Source organism: Lissotriton helveticus, chromosome 5_1 (genome assembly GCF_964261635.1).
Source record: "Lissotriton helveticus chromosome 5_1, aLisHel1.1, whole genome shotgun sequence".
NCBI classification, from domain to species: domain Eukaryota; kingdom Metazoa; phylum Chordata; class Amphibia; order Caudata; family Salamandridae; genus Lissotriton; species Lissotriton helveticus.
This window is the reverse complement of record NC_136065.1, coordinates 1,735,805,016-1,735,828,051: the sequence shown is the minus strand read 5'-3', so window position 1 is coordinate 1,735,828,051 and position 23,036 is coordinate 1,735,805,016. Positions and strand designations below refer to the sequence as shown.

The following is a 23,036-nucleotide window of genomic DNA, read 5'->3' as shown; positions in this document are numbered from 1 at the left end:
GGGGAAGACAAACGTTGCGGGCCCCTAGCCCGAGCATGTATGAGTCATCTTCTGTGAGCCTCGCCTGCTGCCTCTCGTCATTTAACATTGAACGCGCTCACCGCTGTGAACGCGTTCGCATCATCTGGCTTGCATTACACGGGCACTCTGACAGCTCGTAATTAAGATTAATCACTCTGCCATGCTCGTTCTCGCACACAAAATGCCACATCGGGCACGCGTACATTACTTACAGCCTATCACTGCAAGGCTACTACATACACAGCACAGGGAAGACGAATCACTGACCAGATGCCAGAAAACGCAAAGGAATGTGTGGAATTCCTCTCACCAAGGCCCTTCTTCTTCTTCTTCTTTTTTTTCTTATAACATTAGGATCTCGAAACTCCTCCCCCAGGGGGAGGAGTCCGAGCCCTAAAAAACTGAGAAAGAAAAGCAGTCAGATTAGAGGAAATTCTATAACCACCCAGAAGGGGAGGAGAAAAATCAATGAACACAGAGTAATGTGCAAATTCTCAAAAATGAATTCGGGGACAAGAGGCCACTACTCCTTCAGTACCTCTACCATGCAAAAACATCTTAAATCTAAGCAAGAGAAGGAGCACACCCGGAGGTAGAGAGCATGTAGAAAGGTGCAGGAGCTTCTAGATGTGTTTAGCCAATTGCTCATTCCTTTTAAAAGCCCCCCTTTTCTTGTCCTTCTGATTAGATCAGCTAAAACGGTGCAGTACTGACTTCAGGTGAAACAGTAGAGAGAACCAAAGGTTCATGGCTGTGAAACTGCCTAGGAGCTGGCCAATACCGAATTCACAGGAAAGAATCTTGATTTTCACCTTTGGAGAAGCAGGAGCCATCAGCACAGGCCTTGGAGACAAAGCTACACTCAATGCCGTAGCAACTCATGAGGTCCATAATTAAGCAAGATACACTCCTGGTGGAGGGACAGCTGCAAAGCCTCTTCAGCATGACCCATGAAAGGAAGCTGATTATTTTTGCATCAACAGCAGTACTTCAGAGGAAACTGTTGGTGGCATCAATGAAGGCTTGAAGGAAGAAAAATAATGGAGTCATGAGGATTTTTCTTACATTTCTAGCACTGAGTTTACTCTGCTGTTGGGTAAGCAGGTCTCTTGCTATGCTCTTTTTCTGAAGAGGGACAGCAATCCTTAGACTAGGCTGGCCTCTCCCGCTTGAATCTTCTTAGAATGCATACTCTAAGAACAAACCTGGGATCTAGATCCATCTCTAGAAACCACAACCCACGGGCATGGGCATGATGAGACACCAACATGTTTTGTGATTCAGCTCATAGTTTAAATCCACCTTAGGAGATGGCATTTCTCAGAGAGAAAAGTGATGTAAAAACAGGAATAAAACTTGCCTTCCAGAAACGGGGCTAGCACAAAAGCTTGGCATCTAAGCATGCAGATAGAAGGAACTGGCATCATCAAGCAACAGGCCAAATTAAACACAACAAAGAAGTTCTGTTATGATCAGTATGTACCTGCATTCCTCAATCCTCTCCTCCACTCTGAAAAGCAACAAAAATGAAAGTTGAGATCAAAACATCCAGAATGTACGTTCACCTGTAATTATGAAGTATAGATAGTAAAAACTTACTCAATTCTTCAGAAATTGCAGCTGGAATAGAAATAAATTAAAATGTATTAGGCAAAGCATGGCATATATAAAACAGCCAGCATGGAGTTTCAACATAATAAATGTAATCAAAACAGCCTGCATGGAGTTTCAACATAATAAATTTAATCAACAGCATAAAACAAAACACAAATACAGAACATTAACCTCCCAATAGCTCACTGCAATTCATGCATTCAACACTGCATTTCCGATTCTGCAAGTATGTCAGGCTCCCTTGGACCACCATCTTCAAGATGGGAGCTGAGCAAGAGGCTCCCAACCCCTTCCTCCCAGACCCCACTCAGCACTCTTAAGGCCCTAGCAACCTGCAGTCAAGCATGCAGCACATCTAGTGGTCACAGGCAAGAGATCCAACTGGCCACATCATGACAGAATGTCACAATCAGCATGTTGCAGAGAGATACAACAAATACTAAGTGGTTTATCAATGTTCTGGATGAGACAGGGCATCTCATCACCCCTCCCCCACGGCTTCAATCAACAACACACTCCTGCTTTTGGTAAGTCTGTTATTAAAGCAAGGTTTTTATGTTTACATATAAAACACATAATATTAGTTTTTACCACAAAACTTAACACAGATAGTTAAACTTAAATTGCACATATCAACATCATACGATCACAAAGAATATTTCCTGGTGGGCCGTACGGTCTGTCTTCTATTTAATTGAGGACCATTCGCCTGTCTGCTGCCCCCTATAACCACATCTAAAGTGAGCAGCAAATAGTGCATTATTAGCCTAGTATAAAACCTAGTCCAAGGACCCCACATTTTCTCGTGTTGCCATTGTAAGCACCTATCTATCTCGCTCCACCACCCCGAAATTGGTGGTGTAATCTTATTCCACCCGTAAAGAGCTATAACTTTCGGTAATTAACAGCCCAGTACTATCTGCATTCGTGTATGTAGGCTATATGCTTCTTCTTCAGCAAAAATGCAATTTGTGGTGCACATGTGATTGGTATAATAAGCACTCAAGTGAATATTGCCTGTATATTAACCAATTCTCTATAAATGTTTGCACAATCCCGTATTACGTGACAATTGCAAGAATCTGTACTGCATCACAGATATTGTACGTTTGAGAGTTTCCCCGTTTAAGGACTGTAGCGTCCAACTCCATTAGTGATTTTAGTGCGTTCAGTAGAATCTTTTGAGTGACTGTGTCAAAGGCATAGGAAAGACTGACAAGTATAAGGAGACCGGATTCTCCTTCATTCAAAATTGCGATGGTATCATCCATAATCTTGAGGATGGGCATCTCTAAGCTGTAGCCACCTCTGAAGCCACTCTGGTAATTATCAAGTAGGTTTAGTCCATGATATCTTGGTTTAGTTATGATAGCACACAAGTTTCGACGACTTTGGCCAGGAAGGACACAGGGCAAAAGTGATGGGTTTCTAGGGGTGTGATTTGTCCTGTATCTGGCAGACTGGGACTGACTCTAGTGAAAGAGAAGTAATCATTATTGTGGACTAGAGGGGGGTGATGAGATGTCTAGAGCTCTTAATTCATTTTGCTTGCACGGGGTCGGTGAGGTGTGTGGCATTGTTCGTGTTGGCTAAAACTACAATGAGTCTGTCCTCGTTTAGAGCCCTGAAAACAAACCAGGAGGTATTGTTTTTGGGGTTTGGTGATGTCTACATAGTGTCAACTAGGTTTGAGGTACTGCAGCCAGTACTAGCTTTTAGTGGGTGGGGCAGGTAAGGAGAACGATCCAAAGTTTTTTAGGGAGGGTTAGTTCTATATTATTGATCTTGTCCTTGAAAAAGTTGGCAAATTCCGCACATCTTTCTGCTGAATAATCCATGTATATTCAGTTTAAGATGGAATCTGTTGTCTAATAATACTGAAGAGTTTGTTGGGCTGTATTTTTGCTACATCTAATTGGGACCTGCTAGATGAGGTTTTTGTTTTAAAGATCTGTTTCTTGTATCTGCTTCTTTTTAATCGTCGTACTGATAGTTGTAGAGCCGAGGCATATTATCTCCATCTTCTTTCTACCATTCTGATCTGTCTCCTCTCTTCACTTAGGTCCTTCTTGTACCAAGATCAGGAGGGTTTGATTTGTTCACCTTTTGAGTTTCATATGCTCTACTTCCTGGAGTATATCCCTCATGGTTGTGTTATAGTGTGAGGCTAGGTCGTGAATGTTGTGTTTGAGTTTGGAGGTTGAAGGTGGGAGTTGATTTCTGCTGAAAATATGGAAAGCTGTATCTGGAGTGGTGTGGTGTAGCTTTACACATTTAACACATCAGGCATTACCCTGGTGGTTAAGGTAGCCTGGGCATTCATAAAATCTCTCAAGCTTCTTTGGGAGTATTGCAGCAGAGGTGAGAGACGGTTGTAATGTTGTGCTATGTGGACCAGCCCACCTTGCAATGATTGCGAGGGGGTGGTCTCTGCAGGCCCCGATATTGTCACCCACATGGACTGGCCCAGCGTGTGCTCAGCCAGCACGTTAGCGAATTATTAAAAGGCCCAGGGACCTGGGCGTGGTTCAGTACGGATCTGGCCACTACTTGACAACGTGTGTGCCAGTCCTTGTGTCACACTAGGCCCATGACACCACACTGACGACGAGGCGGTCTGACCACCCCGCCGAACCCCGCCACCACCTCTGTGCCCGCTGCCGGCACTATCTTCACAAGAGCGCCCCCTGCCGCGCCTCCTGTTTGGCTTGCCTTGCCCCGGTGTGCTTTGTCCACGCACACACAACATTGTGGGGTGCCACCCGAGTACAAGACTACGCCTATGGCACCAGGTCTCCACTCAGGCTGTGCGGTGTATTCCGCGCAGATTTATCCCACGATGCCGCCGGCCAGCAGGCCAAAGTGTACGTGTCCCAGGAAGGATCCGGATTCCTGCTTAGCTGCAGAACTGCTCAAGACCTCAATTTGATTCACTTCGCGTTCATTGTTCATGGCCACAGCCTCGACAGCCTGCTGGACGGGTTCGAGAGCCTGTTCGATGGGATCGGATGCCTGAGAGGCCTGGCAATTCATCTGCACATCAACCAGTCAGTTGCCCCTGTCGCGGTCCGCAGAGGATTGCATTTCATCTTCGCCCCAAAGTGGAAGCCGAGCTGCGCCTGCTCGAGAGAGCCGGAATCATAGAACGAATACGTGGCCCCACCCCCTGGGTGTCACTCATCGTTGTTGCAAAGAAACCGAAGCAACCAGATGCGGTCCGCATCTGTGTGGACATGAGGGTCCCCAACCTCGCCATCAAACGCGAGCGCCATCTGACCCCAACAATAGACGACATCATTGGAGAATTGTCAGGCCCCAAGTGGTTCTCTAAAATGGACCTAAGCTCCGGATATCACCAAGTCCTGCTCCATCCAGACTCTCGCCCCATCACGACCTTCTCCACCCATGCAGGGCTGTGGCGATACACCCGGCTGAACTTTGGGACCTCCAGTGCAGCGGAGGTGTTTCAAAACATAATCAAGAATGTCCTCCATTCTCGTGCACGCACCCACCCTGGGAGAACACATTCAACGCCTCCACGCGGTGTTCACTCGCCTCCGGGACCGCGGACTCACCCTCCAACGCAAAAAATGCGAGTTCCTAAGGAAGAACATCAGTTTCTTTGGATGCCGATTTTCCGACAAGGGCATTGGCCCCAATCCAGACACAGTGAAAGACATACAGCACGCCCCTGCCCCGACGTCAGTGTCCGAAGTCCGCAGCTTCCTGGGCATGGTGACATACTGCGGACGCTTCATTAAAAATCTGTCAGATCTAACGGGCCCTCTGCGAGACCTCACCAAGACCACCAGCCACTGGGTGTGGGAAGCAGAGCAAGATGAAGTGTTCCAGAGAAACAAGGCCGCCTTGTCTGCCGACACCACCTTGGCGTATTTTGACCCCAGGCATGAGTCCCAGCTAGTGGTGGATGCCAGTCCCACAGGTCTCAGAGCGGTACTGGCCCAACGGCAATCCTGGGGAGAGTGGGCCCCGGTCGCCTACGGCAGCAGAATCCTTACACCCGTAGAACAGCACTATTCTCAAATCGAGAAGGAAGCCATCGCAATTTTGTGGGGTTGTCGCCACTTCCACATCTATCTGTATGGACACCCATTCGTGGTAATGACTGAACACAAACCCCTTGTTCCACTATTGCATGGGTCTTCTTCACGGCCCCCTCCGAGAATAGATAAATGGGTGCTGCAACTTCAAGAATTCCAATTTACGGTGGAGTACAGACCGGGCACACGCAATCCCGCTGACTTTTTGTCTCGGCACGCCCGGCCAGTCACAGAGCCAGAAGAAGCAGAAGCCGCAGCCACAGAAGAATACATACGAATGATCATTGAAAGGTCCAGGCCTCTCCCCATATCGCTAGAAGAGGTTGTGCAGGCCACAAAAGACGATGACTACCTCCAGATAGCCATCAGAGCGCTCTCCTCAGGAGATTGGAAGCCACTCCAAAGCCCGTCTTCTTTCCGCACTACCGAGGCCCAGACCACGCTGAAGGCCCTATACCAAGTGTGGAGCGAACTGTCAGTCTCCACCGATGGCTGCCTCCTGAGAGGTCCTCACCTTGACCTACCCAGGCGCCTGACCCACCAGGCCGTCCTCCTTGCACATGATGCCCACCAAGGGATCGTGAAATCAAAACAACGCCTAAGGTGCAAAGTCTGTTTTCCCGGCTTGGACCAACAAGTGGAATCCATCATGCAGCGCTGCCCGGTGTGCCTAGCCACTAGCCTTCCCAGCCGACCAGCACCGATAATCACTGAAGCAGGTCCCTCCTCCCCATGGTAAAGGGCGAGTGCGGACTTTGGCAGCCTCCCCGGAGGGAAATACATGTTGGTTGTAGTAGATGACTTTTCACAATACCCTGAAGTACAAATTCTCTCCTTCACAGCAGCAGGAGACGTTATCCCAAAACTAGAAAAAATAATGGCAACCCACGGCCTGATTGGGGAACTCCTGATGGACAACGGACCACCATTCACCAGCACTGAGCTCTCTGAGTATCTTTCATCCCACCGAATCAAGCATCGCCGGATATCTTCCAGGTGGCCACAGGCAAATGGAGAAGTAGAGAGGCTGATGCAAACACTGAACAAAACCATCCAGATAGCCATGTCTGATGGTCGCATCCTAGAACATGCCATATACCAGTTCCTTCGGGAATATCGCCTCACACCTCAAGATTTGTTTCTTATACTAGGATCAACCAATGTTAAAATGACATTCAGAATTAAATTAGCTCCAGACATTTCCCTCTTTTTGCAGCATTAAACTGGAAAAAAATGTAGTAATAAGATTCAAAATTCTTAAAATTTCATTTGGAATTAAATTGCCGCTAGACATTTTGTAACTTTTTTAGGCTGCCAATCACTGACTTTGCTGTTCTTTACGTCACATATTCACAAATGCTTTGTAGGGATTTACAGGTTCTATGTGTGTGCATTGTTCATTATTAGTCTTTACCTCCTCCTGCAATTTTTCAGTCCAGAAGATTGCAGAATAGTGGGCCATCCAGATTTTGTTTCGGCTGCAATATTTATTGCATGCTGAAGGCCTGATCAACCTCCTGAATGTATTCCCTTCTTTTTCTATGGCTTCTCTCTCAAATGCCTGCCACTTTCTTTCCCAGAAATCATTTTCCCCCCAAATGATTGGTTGATAATATATCAACCATGTTTCTCTTATTTTAATTGATCAGACCCATCTTGAATGGTCCCTACAAGCTTGTTCATCATGGCACACTCTACGTCATCCCAGGTAATTAAAGGATGCCTCCTCTTTGTCTGGTAAACATGAGAATCTTTGAGCCTACGTTGCCTAGACATCTAGTGACTACACTCTTCTACTAATTTGGAATAGTTCTCTAGTAGTGTGGTATTTTTGAATTGTTCATTATCACTGCTCCACAGCAGGAGATAGGATAACCTTTTCAACTAGTCGCATAATCTCTGGTTGGGTCAGCTAGGCCCTGCCTCTCAAACTTGCCTACCTTAATCTTGCTACATTTGCCATTTCAGAACAGCCTCCCCTTCGTCTACAAACAAGTCATCATCCAGAATCAAGAATGTATTTAGAGAGTTGTGGTTGATTTCTTTCCTCAAGAAACGCAAAACGAAATGGAAGGAATGCTTGAAAATAGTCTAAACCACTGGCAATAGCTCTTGATAGCATTTCAACCCATAACTTCTCATCTGATGTGCCATTCAAGACTGAGGCACGCCTTCTGTAAATCAGTACTGACCCTTCTCCTCACAGAAACAGCCCATCCTGAATTGCCAAGCAAGACCGCCTCAAGAAGAGAGCACAAGCAGTCCTCAGTCTCTTCTCCTGTTTATGTAAGAGCACACACACACACATGCACACATATGCAAAAGACACAGCAGCTGGCAGTTAAGGGCTGAGAGGGTATATGATGATGACACATTGTGGAGAAAGGATCATGAGCTAACAAAAGCCTCCCCTGTCTAGCCCAAGACCTCTGCCACCCAAACAGGATCCTCTACATCTTCCAGTGGCCAAAAGCCTGACCCTCTGTCCAAACGAGTGAAGAGCTCATTTTAGCACCAAGATGGATTCCTGTATCATGTCAATGAAGCAGACGCAGGCTCCATACTCACTCTACCACAAAGAGTACCTGCACTCTCCTTCCATGTCCCACATGGATAGAGCGAAGGGCTTGGTTAAGTGAGACAAGCAGATCTTGTGAGTGGGCCGTAGGCATTTCTCCCCTGAAGGCAACAGGTAAAAAGGCCTGTCCCTCAACTATAAATGAATAGTGGCAGCACTGATAGTCTGCCTCAGCCCAGTGAGAGGACAGCAGTTACTTTATCTGTAAGGAGTGCACCTTTGTTGTGCCTCCAAACCTCACAGCCACACTCTTGGTCTCAGTCTATTCAGAGCGAACATGTAAGACTGTTGTGTTTACTGAGGCAAAAAGCAGGCATGGTGTTCAGTCATTTGTTAATTGCCAAACGTAGGGCAAGAGACTACACTTTCTAGAGTCATGCAGGAGACATTACTAGCCCAACACAATGGCTCTAAATCTGGCTTTTCTTGAGGGAATGTGAAGAGAGTAAGATGCTGCTCTGTGTTCTTTGTGAATGTCCACTGTTTTTCCTTTTCTATGGTGAAAAAGCACTTGATGCAATGGAACAGACGGAATAATGGGTTTCAATGCACTAAGGGCAGGTATTCCTTGCTACTTTGGCTAAGTTGGTGACATACTCACTGTTGATCTTCACGTAACTTTTGCTGGGCAATTGAAATAAGGTGGATTATCCTTACGCAAGATGAATGGTACGAGAGAATCTGGGAGATGAGAGTCACAGAAAAGCTGATTCACTTGGTGAACAATTCTAATTACATATTTTGCATTGCCTGATAATGCATAAGTCCTGTCCTACACAAATGAGAAGACTAGGATTACCTGAGGATAGAGTAACTGCAAAGGTGTAAGATTTTGGGAATCCGTGGAACACAGGAGGAAGGTCCCTTTAACTAAGAGTATAATGTGTCAGGTATTCTCGAGAGGAGAATTGTGGTGTTCGCAGTACTGAAAATATCAAAGTGTATAAAATTACATTTTATACACTTTGATATTTTATGTCAATTTAAAAAAATCCTATGGTTTGTTTACCTCAAGTAATGCCATCAAATAATTAGGTAAGCCAATTTGCTTTTGAAAACTAATATTTAGCAGGAGTCCAGATTCGGGTAAGGCTTTCTGATTCCCAGGGGATACTAAATCAGAGGTCTACCCCCTCTTCCGATCTACCACCCTAGTGAAGCATAAAAGGTTCATGTTTGGGAGATGGGTGCAGCTCAAAGCCTCTATCATCCACTCCGTTTTGTTCCTCAACTGACACCACTGGTGTCCTGTTGGTGTTTCACTCCGCTTTGGGAGGCACATTCGGGGTAAAACACTCCTAATTTTCCTTGAAAGTTTAGTACTGATTGTAGGATTTGACAGTACCATGGCCTGCATGAGTGAGGAACTTCACCATATAGGCAATAGCAAATGGGGGCCTGTATGGGATAGGTAATAGTAAAAAAGGGAGAAGTCCCTCTTTCCAATATTTGGAACTTCAAGTAGCCATCTGGAAACAGAGCTGTTCCTGCAGACTTGTCTGCACCTACCAGCTTTTATAGCCAAATAACTCTGGTGGCTTTCACAGTGGCATATGTATGCTCTGCACGCTGTGCATCATCAATAGCAAAAACAATTTCTGAATGATATATTTTAGCTTCATAGTGTGCACACTCCCTTATAAGAATGGATCACAGTTCTGTTCGTTTTTGTGAAAGTAATACATGTACAGATGAGTACAGCTTTGCATTTTGTGACCAGTACAAACCACTAAGTGGGCAGGTTGAAACCATCCAAGATATTGAAGACTGTTTATGATCAAGACTCCCATATTGCCATTTTTAATGATTTTGACACATAAATGCAGACGGAAGAGAATCAGATTTCTTGTTTTCATGAAACATTTTCTTCTTGGCTAAATACGTATCACCGCCTTTAATTTTTAATTTTCATTACCATTTTCTTTACAAGCTATCACAGAAAAAAATGCAGAAAACCACTGAGCTTGAAATTTCCATGCGCACCATGTTTTCATTCATAAAAATGATTAACCAACTGCACTGAAATACAAAATTAAAGTAAAGTATTTACCCATTTCTTGTCTTTTTTCCTCTTGAAGTCTGTCTGCGCGGAAAAAAGAGACCACTATTATCACAACACATTTTAGAAAAATAATCTTTTTTGCTGTTAACAAATACATACTTTTCTTGAGCGAAGAGAATTATGCAATGACCAGCATAATATAATATAGTTGTCTTTACTATGACTATATTTTGAAACAAGGAGAGTCTACAGCTGTTGAAAAACATTAGTTTACCCTCACAAAGAAGGAGGTGAGGAGGATACACCAAATTTCATACCAGGGCCCTAATTAGGAGCCAGTCGGATGTAGGGGTGGAGATATAGCATACCTGGAACAAGAAAGCCTGGTTGTGGTCTATTGAAGATTTTTGTATGTTTATATTTCCGTGCATCATTAGCAACATGCATAATGCAGTTTTCATACATGGCTACACGTGTACACACTGTCTTTAAAACGAGTTTCTTATGGGGTGTTGAAGTGCGTTTTCCTAACCTCGTTAAATAGGCTCAATTTAGGCCTAAAAGTCATGTTTTTCAAAATGGTTGTCATCCTTGTCTCACTCCTGCAAATTTCACTGTTTATTATTTCTGCAGCACAAAGTCAATCAGAATAATACTTCTTTATTTCAATTGTCATTGTTCATGCTGTTCTCTGATTCTTTCCCACTCATTCACAAACTGCAGCTATTATTTATTTTTTCTTTTATTAGAGGAACATCACAACATACAAATTCATCACGAGAAGCGATAAAACTCACCAAATCACAATAATATAATATTAAAGATAATAATAAAGTGCAATATGCGTCATAATGAGCATATAAGTTTCAAATAAGATAAGGATCTAAATAATACAATACATTGTAAAAATGGCTTGTGGCCAGATAAGACCTCTGACATCCAAACTCTAGTGGATTCCCAGATGTGCATTAATCTGGATCTGCCGGCTGTCTCTTTCGAGGCTGGAAATTTCTAAGGAATGCCACCAAACCTGTGGATGTGGTGCCTCACTTAACAACCAATGCTGTGCCAAGACTAATCTAGTCAGCGAAACAGTAAAGAAATTAATCCCAGCTACACCTGATGGGATAAAAGGTGACTACCCAAGTAGTCTCAGACAACATCAGTTTGCAAAATACCATTCCATTTCTGGAAGATATAGTCCCAGTCCCCATGTATCCTTATACAGACGGCAAAGATATGTAGCCTTCAGCCCCATCATCCATGCACCGAATCTATTTCCCATCTTGCCGTAGCCTCATTTTACAAAGACAATATGGTGTATAGTAAAAGTCATACAAGATCCTGAAACTTGCACAATGGTTTCTTGTAGGTCCATATAAACGTCTGCCAGCTAACTCCAATTTCTTTTTTTAAAGCAGTTTTGGGAAGATTAAAAGGTATATACTGAAATAAATACAAATAACGAAGAAGGATAACTATCTTTATAATATTACACCTTACAATCAGACCCAAATGCAACCTGTTCCATTTGTAAACAACTTCTATAGAATGTTCATATACTTAGCACAGTTTAAATCAATGATCTCCTCTGTAATCATAGTCAGTTCTACACCCACAATATGTTGCAGACGGAACCTTAGCTATTATTTCAAGGCCTTTATGCTATCTCACTGTACCCATTCATTCACAATAGGTTGTTGTTGTTCATTTATCTAGTTTTCCATACCATCGCTGGTTAGCATTAGCATGAAGTGGGCAAAATGATCATTCATGTAGTGGGATAGTGCTTAGGTGTTAAGGCAATATGATGTTTAATGAGACTGTGCCCTGATTTCCTATGAAAGTAACATATTTGATTAAACCTCAATGATTTTGTGGTTTTGCTAATTTCATATACGAAAATAATGTACTACAACCTTTCGATTTTGGGGTGAGCCAGAGAATCCCGAAGACTTAGATGCTGCTAGAAATGATGTCTGTTCTCTTCTGATTTTGATGCTCACTTTGGACTTAAAATATTTTCGATTTTGTACTTCACTGTAATACCCTATTGCTGGGGACATTCATGGCATTGACTATGCACCACATTTTTTCTATGAATTATTGTAATAACTCCTTCAAGTCATTCAAAGAATCTTAAACTCAGTTACAGGGGACGTGGCCGAGCCAGCCATGATGGCGGACGCACTTCCCTAGTGCTCCGGTCGGCTGCCCGCAAAGTTAATGCCTACTACCGCACAAACGGCCATCTACCGGCTGACATAATCGCTACTCCTGTGAAGGGCTCCCGCGAACACCTCTGGTGCCACCTGTGATCGCGGAGCCGCAGCCATGGACCCGGGGTGCCATGCGACGGCCGCCGCCGGAGCTCAACTAAGATGGCGGCGCCCAGCTCCTGACGCCCGGGAGCCCGGAAAGATGAACCTTGATGCCCGGCGACGCTGAGCTGTAGTCCCCCTGAGCCCTGGGGGCGCCCTGGACATGGCCGCTGTACTGCCGGTCTGGCGACGGGGAACGCGTTGCGGTGGGACCACATCTCCGATTGAGACTGACCGTCCATGACCCCTGACCCACCCGAGCGCCCTGGCGGGATGCCGGCGGCTACGGACCAACCGCGGAGAGGGCTGAACTGCGGTGGGTCTCGGGGGACATCTCTGGCGCTCCCGACGCCACCAGGACAATGCTGCGGACCCAAGACGGTATGCGACACTTGCCACCCAGACCCACCTAAAATGGCGGCGCCCAGTCCGTGATGTCGGGAAGCCCGACGAGCCGGATCCTGATGCCCGGTGACAAGACCCGACGATCCTGGTGACTCCCAGAGACGTCCCAGCCGGGGTGTCCGTGCTGCCGCCCCTGCCGCAGCGAGTATGTTGGCGCGAGGGCACTTGCGCTGCAGACGACGGTGGGACCTGCCTGCTCCTGACCCGTCCGGGCAGCCCTGCACGCCGCGGCCGGCGGTGGTGGTCCCCAAGACCTCGCGGGGGAAGGAGGAGCGCATCGAGAGACACAGCGACGCCCCCCAGGCTGCCAGTGGGGGGCGTCCCATACACCGGACACTCGAGCACATCACCCCTCCCCCTCCTGAGGCCTACTGACGAGGGACTCGAGGCCCCGGGGACACCATACAGAGAGGGACGACTGTGGGGGGACCCTGGGACGGAGCCGTGCAGCGTGCCGTCACCTGCCTGGACGCCACATGGCAGGGGGCGATTGAGACCGGAGGTGAACGGTGGAATAACCGCTTTCGGTGAGGGGACCCCCACGGACACACGGGGCTGGGACTACCCGCATAGCCCATCATCCCTACAGCAGTTGCGGGGGTGCAGTTAGGGACCTGCAGCGGGACCACTACGACGCTCAGTGAGGACCCCACCTCCCCTGCTTCGACGACCACGTCAGTGGCGACGGGGGCTGGAGGGCCGTCTCAGTTTGCAACAGCAGAAGAACCCGGAGCGCATAGACGAGACCCCTGTGCGGTGGGGGCCTCATACGGGGACACACCACCTTGGATTGCCACCCACTCAAAGAGGGGTGAGGAGAACCGACGATCCGTGGACGGCGGCGACACGCGATCCCACCTGAAAGACGGGGGCAGGGCACGTCGTCCCCGGGGAGACCCCTAGTACCCGAGGGGTGACTGCGCCGCCGAACCGGTGGGTCACTAGCGACAGTGATGGGGAGATCACAGCGGACAGTGACCACGACGCCGGCACCTGCCCAGAGGCGATCGCCCTCCCCGGGCCCCTCGAAGGTGCCGCAGGCCAGCGGACCACCGCAGGTCGAGGATATGTCGACGAAACTAGATAAAGTACTAGCGGCCATAGAGCACTCACGGCTGTCCATGGAGAATAAGTTCGGCGAACTCGCCTCGGAAATTAACCTCCTGCGAGATGACCACAGAAAACTGACGGATAGAGTGAGCCAAGAAGAAAAAACGCTACAAGACCTGAAACCACAGGTCCACCTCCACCAAGAGGCCATGCAAGAACTCCAGAACAAAGTCAAATTCTTGGAACACAAGACAGACGATTTGGAGGGTCGCTCTCGCCGGAGCAACATCCGCGTCCTCAACCTGCCGGAAGGAGTGGAGGGGTCTGACCCTGTACACTATATAGAAACCTGGATAAAAACATTCACTCAGATCCAGGACCTCACGCCCTTCTTCTCAGTGGAGAGAGCGCACAGGGTCCCAGCCCGACGCCCGGCTGCGGGCTCCTCCCCCAGACCATTCCTGCTTAAACTGCTACACTACCAGGACCGGGATGCGATACTACGAGCGGCCAGGCAAGCGAGAACACTCAGGGGGGAAGACAAGCACGTAATGCTGTTCCCGGACTACTCTCAAGCAGTGCAACGCCAGCGAGCCACATTTCAGGCGGTAAAACAAACCCTGAGGCAACACAAGATACAATACGCGCTCCTCTTCCCGGCTTGCCTTAAAATTATACTTGGGGACTCTGCGCACTTCTTTACGGACCCGGTGGAGGCGCGGCGCTGGCTGGAACACCACGACAAGGATCTACCAGAAAGGCGAACCACATCGTCGCGTTCCCTATCTAACAAACGGAGACTACGCTCCAAGAAGATAGCCCTCACGCAGCTGAGACGCCCATCGGTTCCCAACACCAGGAAATCCCCGGATCTGGAACAAATAATAGCAGACAGATGGAAGGCCCTACATGCGGCGGCGGAGACCCGGCGTACAGTGGATGGATCGGAGGAGGACCGGGGCCCACACATCTTCACATCCGAAGATGAAGAATGCAGCGACACACGCACCTTGAGGGGGGGCTCGGCCTCCCCTCCACTGGTGACCCCGCAAACGGCGGACACGCTCTACTGAACGACGACGAGCGGAGAATGTGGTAAGACCAGGACACTCAGACCGGGTGGAAGCGGAAGGGAGTCGTAATTCACCAACAAAGGTAATGGCGACTGCGAATTCACTTACAGCTACACTGCGCGAAGGGCAGCCAGACCTTGAGCCTTCGGCAGCGACACCAACCCACCCCCCACGCAAAACGAACTAGAGACAGTACGAGATGTACAGTTTGGACTTATTGTGCCAAGCAATAGGCCCCTGTAGTTGGGACGGATTCCTGAACGTTGTCCCCCTCCCTTCATTCCACCTGTTCCTCATACCTCTGCGGGAGAGGGCTGTTAGTCTACGTCTGGACATTTGGGGGACGATTGTGCAGGAGGAGGTGGCCATAATTATGGGCCCGGGGGTTAAAGAGTGCTGCCCTGTAAGACTAACAGACGGACATGACGAGAATCCCTAACACGGACATTACATTCATCACACTAAATGTGAGGGCCCTACATACAGCGAGTAAGCGCTATGCAGTATATGCTTATCTGAAAAGACAACAAGCACACATCGCCCTTTTACAAGAGACCCACCTGACGACGACAGAGGTGGGGCGACTACAGAGGAAATGGCGGGGCATTATCTGCGCTACCGGATACTCCGCATTTGCCAGGGGGACACTGATCTGGGTCAGGCCAGGTACCCCATTTAAAGAACAGACCAGGGTGGTGGATAAGGAAGAGCGATATGTGTTAATGGAAGGATTACTGGATGGGCAATCAATTCTAATAGGCAGTATCTACGCCCCTAACACTGAACAGAACGTATTCTGGAACCGCCTCACGGCAGCGCTAGCGCATCGCACCCACGTCCAGTGGATACTAGGCAGAGATTATAACTGCGTCCTGGACACGACTCTGGACCGCTCCCGCCCCCCACCAGCACACTCACCACTTTACAAGCAGGCAGAACTTTTTAATATTTGGGAGAAACACTGGGTATTGATCGATACATGGAGGGCACTACACCCCACCTCAAAGTTATACTCATTTCATTCCATCCCTCACGACCTCCGAGTACGCCTGGATAGATTTCTTTGCTCGGAGCAGACACACGCTAAGGTACAACATACAGACTACCTGGGGCGGGTGCTCTCAGACCACGATGCCCACTCGTTAACCCTTCGATGAAAACCGCCGCACCCTCCAGTGCCCACATGGAAACTCCCCCGGGAGTGTCTTACAGACTCGGTATTCACACATGCTCACCAGGAACACTTGCAGGAATACTTTGCACTTAATGCAGGGACGGCAACCTCTAGGCTCATAGAATGGGATACACATAAAGTAACGTCGAGAGGTCATTGTATACAGCAGGTAGTGGGGGTGCGCAAGCTCCTAGAACGTACACTACAGGACTCGGAATGTGCTTTAGTATCCCTATTGAAGGCGGATGACCGCGGTGCGGCCACCCCGGAACGCGTGGCCGAAGCCAAAACCAGGTACGCGGAAACACTGAGAGATCTCCGTAAATACAATTTTAGGATCTACGCCGCCAAGGTACACCGGGAGGGCAACAGGGGTGCTACACTTTTAACCTGGCTCGCTAGACAGGACCCCGATCTGAAACCCGTCACGGAAATTAGAGATCAGTCTGGACAGCTCCACACATCCCAGTCTGCAATCCTACGAGTCTTCTACACATATTACTCCGGCATATATAAGGCCCCGCGACAGGGAGACCCCCAAGCGATGGACGGATTCTTCCGCACTCTGACCATCCCCCAAGTCTCACCGACAGATAAGAAAGACCTAGACAGTAAGATAGGCCTACCCGAAGTGAAAAAGGCGATAGGGGCATTAGCTAGAAATAAAGCCCCGGGGATGGATGGCTTCCCCTCAAGTATTATAGTACCTTCTCGACTCTCCTGAGCCCCCGAATGGTCACCATGTTTAACGCCGCACTTGAGGCGGGGATGTTGCCACAATCCCTTAGGGAATCGATAGTAGTAACATTCCTCAAACCACACAGGGGCTCCACACTCCCATCGTCCTATAGACCGATCACATTACTTAATACGGACTGCAAAATCTTAAGCAAAATACTAGCGGAGAGGTATACCCAAGTCCTACCTCCGTTAATCCACCCGGATCAAAGTGGGTTCGTCCCCAACCGCAACACATCCCACAACCTCCGTAGACTGTTCCATGTCCAAGACGGGACGCGAGAGCGGTTCCCCAATGCAGCATGCCTCATATTAGACCTCGAGAAGGCATTCGATACTCTCTTATGGCCATATTTATTCGAGGTTCTTCGAAAGTATAATGTTGGCCCGAACCTATTAGCGTACACGAGGCTCCTTTATACGAGCCTCACATCCAGAGTCAGGATGGGCAGATACATCTCGTCAGAGTTCACGGTGGAGAGAGGAACGAGACAAGGATGCCCACTGTCACCCCTCCTCTTCGCCCTAGCGGGTGAACCCCTCGCAATACGCCTGCGACGGGAGGGCGAGGAGTGGGGAATCCCTCTAGCAGATACGAAGCACTGCGTGTCCTGATACGCGGACGACCTCTTAATCTTAATATATATCCGGACGCTAATAATGACCTGACCAGTATCTGGAGTGCTCTGGAAGACTTCGCGGACGTCTCGGGCCTCAAGGTCAGCTGAGCCAGCATATGGCCCCATTCGAGGCCCGAATAGGCCCCCAATTACTGGCGTGGGATGCAGAGGCCCCCCGTTATCTGGGAGTGCGGTTGTATCACACCCCAGCAGATCTATACGAAGGGAACCATCGCAAAACCCTAGCTGGGCTGCGATCAGCGGTGGGCTTCTTGAAGACGCTTCCGTTGGCGCCTATAGGCCGGGTGGCCCTGGCAAAAATGATCATGGTCCCCGGACTACTGTATCATTTTGCAAACCTTCCGGCGGTCCCGCCGCGATCGTTCTTTAAGGAATTGGACAGTCTCCTCACGGAGCTGGTGTGGGGTGGGGGACGGCTACGGGTGGCGTTGTCGACACTCTACCTGCCCTCCACGGAGGGTGGATTGGGAGCACCGGCCTTCGAGGCGTACTTCTTGGCGGCCCAGCTCCAATGTCTGTTATATTGGACAGCGGGGCGGCACATGGGAGAAACCATCACGGCAGATGGCCCCATACCGCAACCAGCAATCCACCGAACGCTGCTCCCGGGTACCAAACCTATGCGTACCCGACCCCTACAATTCTCCATAGTTCGCACCTGTATGATGCGTGTTCACCGCATGTCTAGAGCGCGCCCACCGTACTCACCCTTGCTGCCGCTAGTGGGCTTCCCACAAGGAGCCGCGTACTACACGCAGGGTACACTACGGGTCTGGACTGAATTGGCAGTCACAGAGGTGGAATCACTCTTTGAAGGGGGACAATTGAAAACATATGACCAAATGATGGAGCAATACGATCTCCCCCCCGGACAATTCTTACTCCACAGACAATTAATAGAGAGTAGTCGTAGATACTGGGATCCTACCGAGGGAGAACCCACGCCACACCCAGTGATACACACGATCCTACACATGGGAGTGGGACGCCACCTGGTTACCTGGCTATACAAGGCAATACGCACACTACTCCTCCCATCCCTCCAGCCCCTACGTCAGAAGTGGGAGACGGAAATAGGCAGGGTGGTCCACGACAAAGAATGGAGCATGGCCCTGGAATACCCCAAGAAGGTCTCTAGGAATGCAAGGTTCCGCAACATACAGTTTAATTTCCTTCATAGAGCCTATCTAACGCCGCATCGACTGCATCGCTTCTTTCCGCATACACACTTTGCCTGCCCCCGCTGTCAAACCCCGATAGCAGACTTTAAACACATGTTCTGGGACTGCCCCACACTTCAGGGGTTCTGGAACACAGTCCCTTGAGGAGTTGACTGCCATCGCGACCATGTCTACATGGGAGGCATGCGCACTCGGAATCTTCCGCAGGCGGAAGACCGAGAAAGTGCAGTATCGTTTCCTATCACTGGCCACCCTCCTAGCAAAGAGGGGAATAGCCATGCATTGGAGAGCCCCCGCCGGACCACCGGCGGCAGCCTGGATAGGCGCAGTACGCAAATGGGGTAAAGCAGAGGAGGAGATACTCCGGGAGGAGGAAGTCAATCAATCAATCAATCAATCAATCAATCAAAGCATTTGTATAGCGCGCTACTCACCCGGAGGGTCTCAAGGCTCTTGGGGAGGGGGGGTCCACTACTGCTCGAACAGCCAGGTCTTGAGCTGCTTCCTGAAGGCGAGGTGGTCCTGGGTCAGGCGGAGGTGGGTCGGGAGGGAGTTCCAGGTCTTGGCGGCGAGGTGGGAGAAGGACCTTCCCCCTGTGGTGGCTCTTCGGATGAGGGGGACGGTGGCGAGGGCGTGGCCGGTCGATCGAAGCTGGCGTTTGGGGGCGTAGAAGTTGAGGCGGCTGTTGAGGTATCCTGGGCCTTGGTTGTGAAGGGCTTTGTGTGCGTGGGTGAGGAGACGGAAGGTGATTCTCTTGTTGACCGGGAGCCAGTGCAGGTCTCTCAGGTGTCCGGAGATGTGGTTGCGACGGGGAATGTCCAGGATGAGTCGTGCTGAGGCGTTCTGGATCCGCTGGAGTCTCTTCTGGAGTTTGGCGGTGGTTCCGGCGTAGAGGGAGTTACCGTAGTCCAGTCGGCTGGTGACGAGGGCCTGGGTGACCGCCTTCCTGGTCTCGGTGAAGGGGCACCGCAAACACCCTATCTCCCTGGACTGGGCCCAGTTACTGCATGACTTCACTCAGGCGACTAACCCACCAGAGACACAGACGGCTTCACAGTCCCAGACCCAAACAGTCGCTTCGACCCCTACACCACACTGACACGGTCACACAACTTCCCAGGCGCCACATGACCCCACTCTCCGCGATCCCTGCTCTTCAGCACACGCTCCCGACTACCCGCGTGCTACACTGCTGTGCTTCCTCAGTAAGATGCGCCACCGCCCCCCCGGTACCATAGACCATCTCCCGCTTCCCCCCCAGCACCCCGCCCCACCCCACCAAGTTAACCCCAAAGGTTGAAACAATTGGAAGTTTAGATTGAAGGGATGGTTACCCCTACTGAAAGTTTATTGGCAGAACCGGTAGACAAGAGCATCACGACGATACATGCAGACACGTATCTTGCCGGCCTCGTCGGCACTATGTGGGAAGACTAGGTAAAGATCAATGAGTCACAGAGTCATTACTACACTATGCTCAGTAGGTCGGTCACCATGGACAACCTCTACTTGCCTGGGAAGTACGCCCCTGGCGCTAAGGGGAACTATGTGGTGAATATTACTGGTCCGTACCACTTGGATGGGCTGATTAACACGTGTACACTGCATGGGGAAGGCTATTGGCGTGTATTGATACTGTGTACTTACGAATATGTACCACTGTACTGCATTATTGCTGACATACTACCTGTAAAATGTCACCCAAAACCCAATAAACAAATTTAAACATCTTAAACTCAGTTACAGGGTGGGCATTTTTGATTCATTGTTTGTTTTCTGATTTTAATGCGCCGGGAGGTGCCTTACATTGGGGATACGAACCTGAGGTTCAACACTGTATCCCATTCGTCACATTGTGGGCGTTTTATTGAGGTAAAGTTTCCGGGTGTACTAATGGCAGGGTCCCTCGTGCCCAGAAATCTGTGGTAGCAGAGGAGGGTTGCGAGTTAAGAACACATCTTTTCTGCTCTTTTTTGCTAGTCTACATGTCCCTAGTTTAGTGAATTTTCCCGAAGTGGATCTTCGTGGAGGATTTTTCTGTTATTAAATTGTTGAGTTGGTGTGTTGCTTAATGGACTGTTACAGTGTATTTGAGGCGTTTTGGCTATACAAAGTTGATCAAGTCATATTTTGATCACTGTGAATTTGATGTATTATTCTTATTTGTGATTTGCATCAAAGATTTTGATTTTATTGTTTCGTTTTGATTATCGGATTCATTGAAATCCAAGACCATGGGATATTATTGCTGTTGAACTTGTCTGCATAAAGGCAGAGTGTTTTTCTAGGCGGAGTGTGGTGGAGGAGTGTGGCTCAATGGTTAGAGCGGCAGACCCTGATGCAGAGTTCTGGCCAGGGACCAGGGTTCGATTCCTGCCTCGGCGAGGTCTCGGGCTCAATTTCCTCGGACCTGTTAATTCTCGCCTCGGTGCCTATTCTAATCACGGGCCCCACGCTGCAACTCTGGGCAATAGCTTGCTTAGCCTCCACACCGGCCCCAACAGCGCAAAGGATGCCTGGCTTCACCCTGGGGGTGCCCAGGAGTGGACACTTCACTGGGAAAGCCAGGAGGGGTTCCACAGCGGTATGAGTATCAGCGCCAGGAAGCCGTCTGGTGACAGTGCGCTCTATCAGTACCATGACATTTAGGCACCACATACACAAAGATAAGGTTTGTTTTCTGAATTAACATGTTTTCTTTCTAGGAGTTTGTTTGCGAAATCTTGTTAGGTGTCTCTTGCTCCTCAGTGCACAGGAGTAAATACACTAGGCAAGGGTGGATTGTCTCTGGACGGGAGTCTGCATTGGTGTGAATTGAGGGTACCAGTCCTGTAACTCCCTGTAGCTCCATCCCCCGCCCATCAGAGGGTCGTTAAAATCACCTGGCCCAGCCCCGGACCCTTGGGACACTTTGCCTGTTGCTAAGCGCATAGCTGGACTTGCGCTCACCTGCCGCATTTGCACCTCGGAGCTTGCCGCCTCGTCGTGGGACCGTGCTCCGACTCTGCTTGTTTCCTGTGGGGGCACCCCTGATTGGACTACGGGACCAGTAACGCTACAGGGCTGCGAGCGTGCAGGGACTGCCTGACCCAGGTGTCCCTGCGAGACCGAGCCCAGCTTCCGGTCCGCTCTCCCTGTAGCTCCACCCCCCGCCCATCAGAGGGTCGTTAAAATCACCTGGCCCAGCCCCGGACCCTTGGGACACTTTGCCTGTTGCTAAGCGCATAGCTGGACTTGCGCTCACCTGCCGCATTTGCACCTCGGAGCTTGCCGCACCCGCTCCACGGGTGCCGCCTCGTCGTGGGACCGTGCTCCGACTCTGCTTGTTTCCTGTGGGGGCACCCCTGATTGGACTACGGGACCAGTAACACTACAGGGCTGCGAGCGTGCAGGGACTGCCTGAACCAGGTGTCCCTGCGAGACCGAGCCCAGCTTCCGGTCCGCTCTCCCTGTAGCTCCACCCCCCGCCCATCAGAGGGTCGTTAAAATCACCTGGCCCAGCCCCTGGTTTATTTAGTGTATCTTCATTGAGAAAGGTTGTGTAATTGTTTTCCCATTTACTGAGAAGTTGGGCTGTGATTTGCCGATCAGTCGAATAGTTGCAGTAGTATTGGTAGGACATCACTACAGAACTGCGCCGCCATTGATTGGCAGCTGTCAAAGCCACACTCTCATTGGTTGACCTTTGGCATAGATGAGCTGGGATTGGTTGTTGTTCGTTAGTTTGTTTTGTGTGGGTTTTGCATCATTTTGAGTGGCAATGATGGGTACTGTGTTCAATAACCCAAAAGCTCTTAGCGTACCTGCTACAGAAAAACAGAAAATATCTACAGACTTTTTCACCTGCATTTGATTGTTTTATTTATCAGTGTACCATAGATGTGCGACTAGCATGATTACACTTGTGACAAAGACTTGCAGTTTGGTTTAGGTGGGACTTTTAATATTAGAAAGTTAAATTTCTTGAGACAGAATATGAATGAGACAAAGTTGTTACATAGATGTGCACAGTTTGAGACATTGAACAAATGGGATTAGATGGCTACAGAGAACAAAGGAAAGAAAATGAAGAAACAGGTGAAGGGTTTGTTTAGGCTATGGCTGGAAAGCAAGTGGGATCATCAGAAGAAATACTGGCAGGAAGATATGATAGAGGGAGTCAGAGTATTGGCTGCAA

The 23,036-nt window shown here is 49.1% G+C and overlaps 1 protein-coding gene across 3 annotated transcripts in view; it reads right to left on the bottom strand.

Annotated features, from left to right (window-relative positions):
- LOC144755777 (butyrophilin subfamily 1 member A1-like) overlaps window positions 1-23,036 on the bottom strand; it is a 369,747-nt gene that overhangs the window by 54,727 nt on the left and 291,984 nt on the right. For all 3 annotated transcript variants that reach the window (XM_078645007.1, XM_078645008.1, XM_078645009.1), the window contains 3 exons: window positions 10,325-10,357; window positions 1,621-1,641; window positions 1,505-1,531 (listed from right to left, as the gene is read on the bottom strand). In XM_078645007.1, the coding sequence (XP_078501133.1) occupies window positions 1,505-1,531; window positions 1,621-1,641; window positions 10,325-10,357 (81 nt within the window). The remainder of the gene's footprint in view (window positions 1-1,504; window positions 1,532-1,620; window positions 1,642-10,324; window positions 10,358-23,036) is intronic.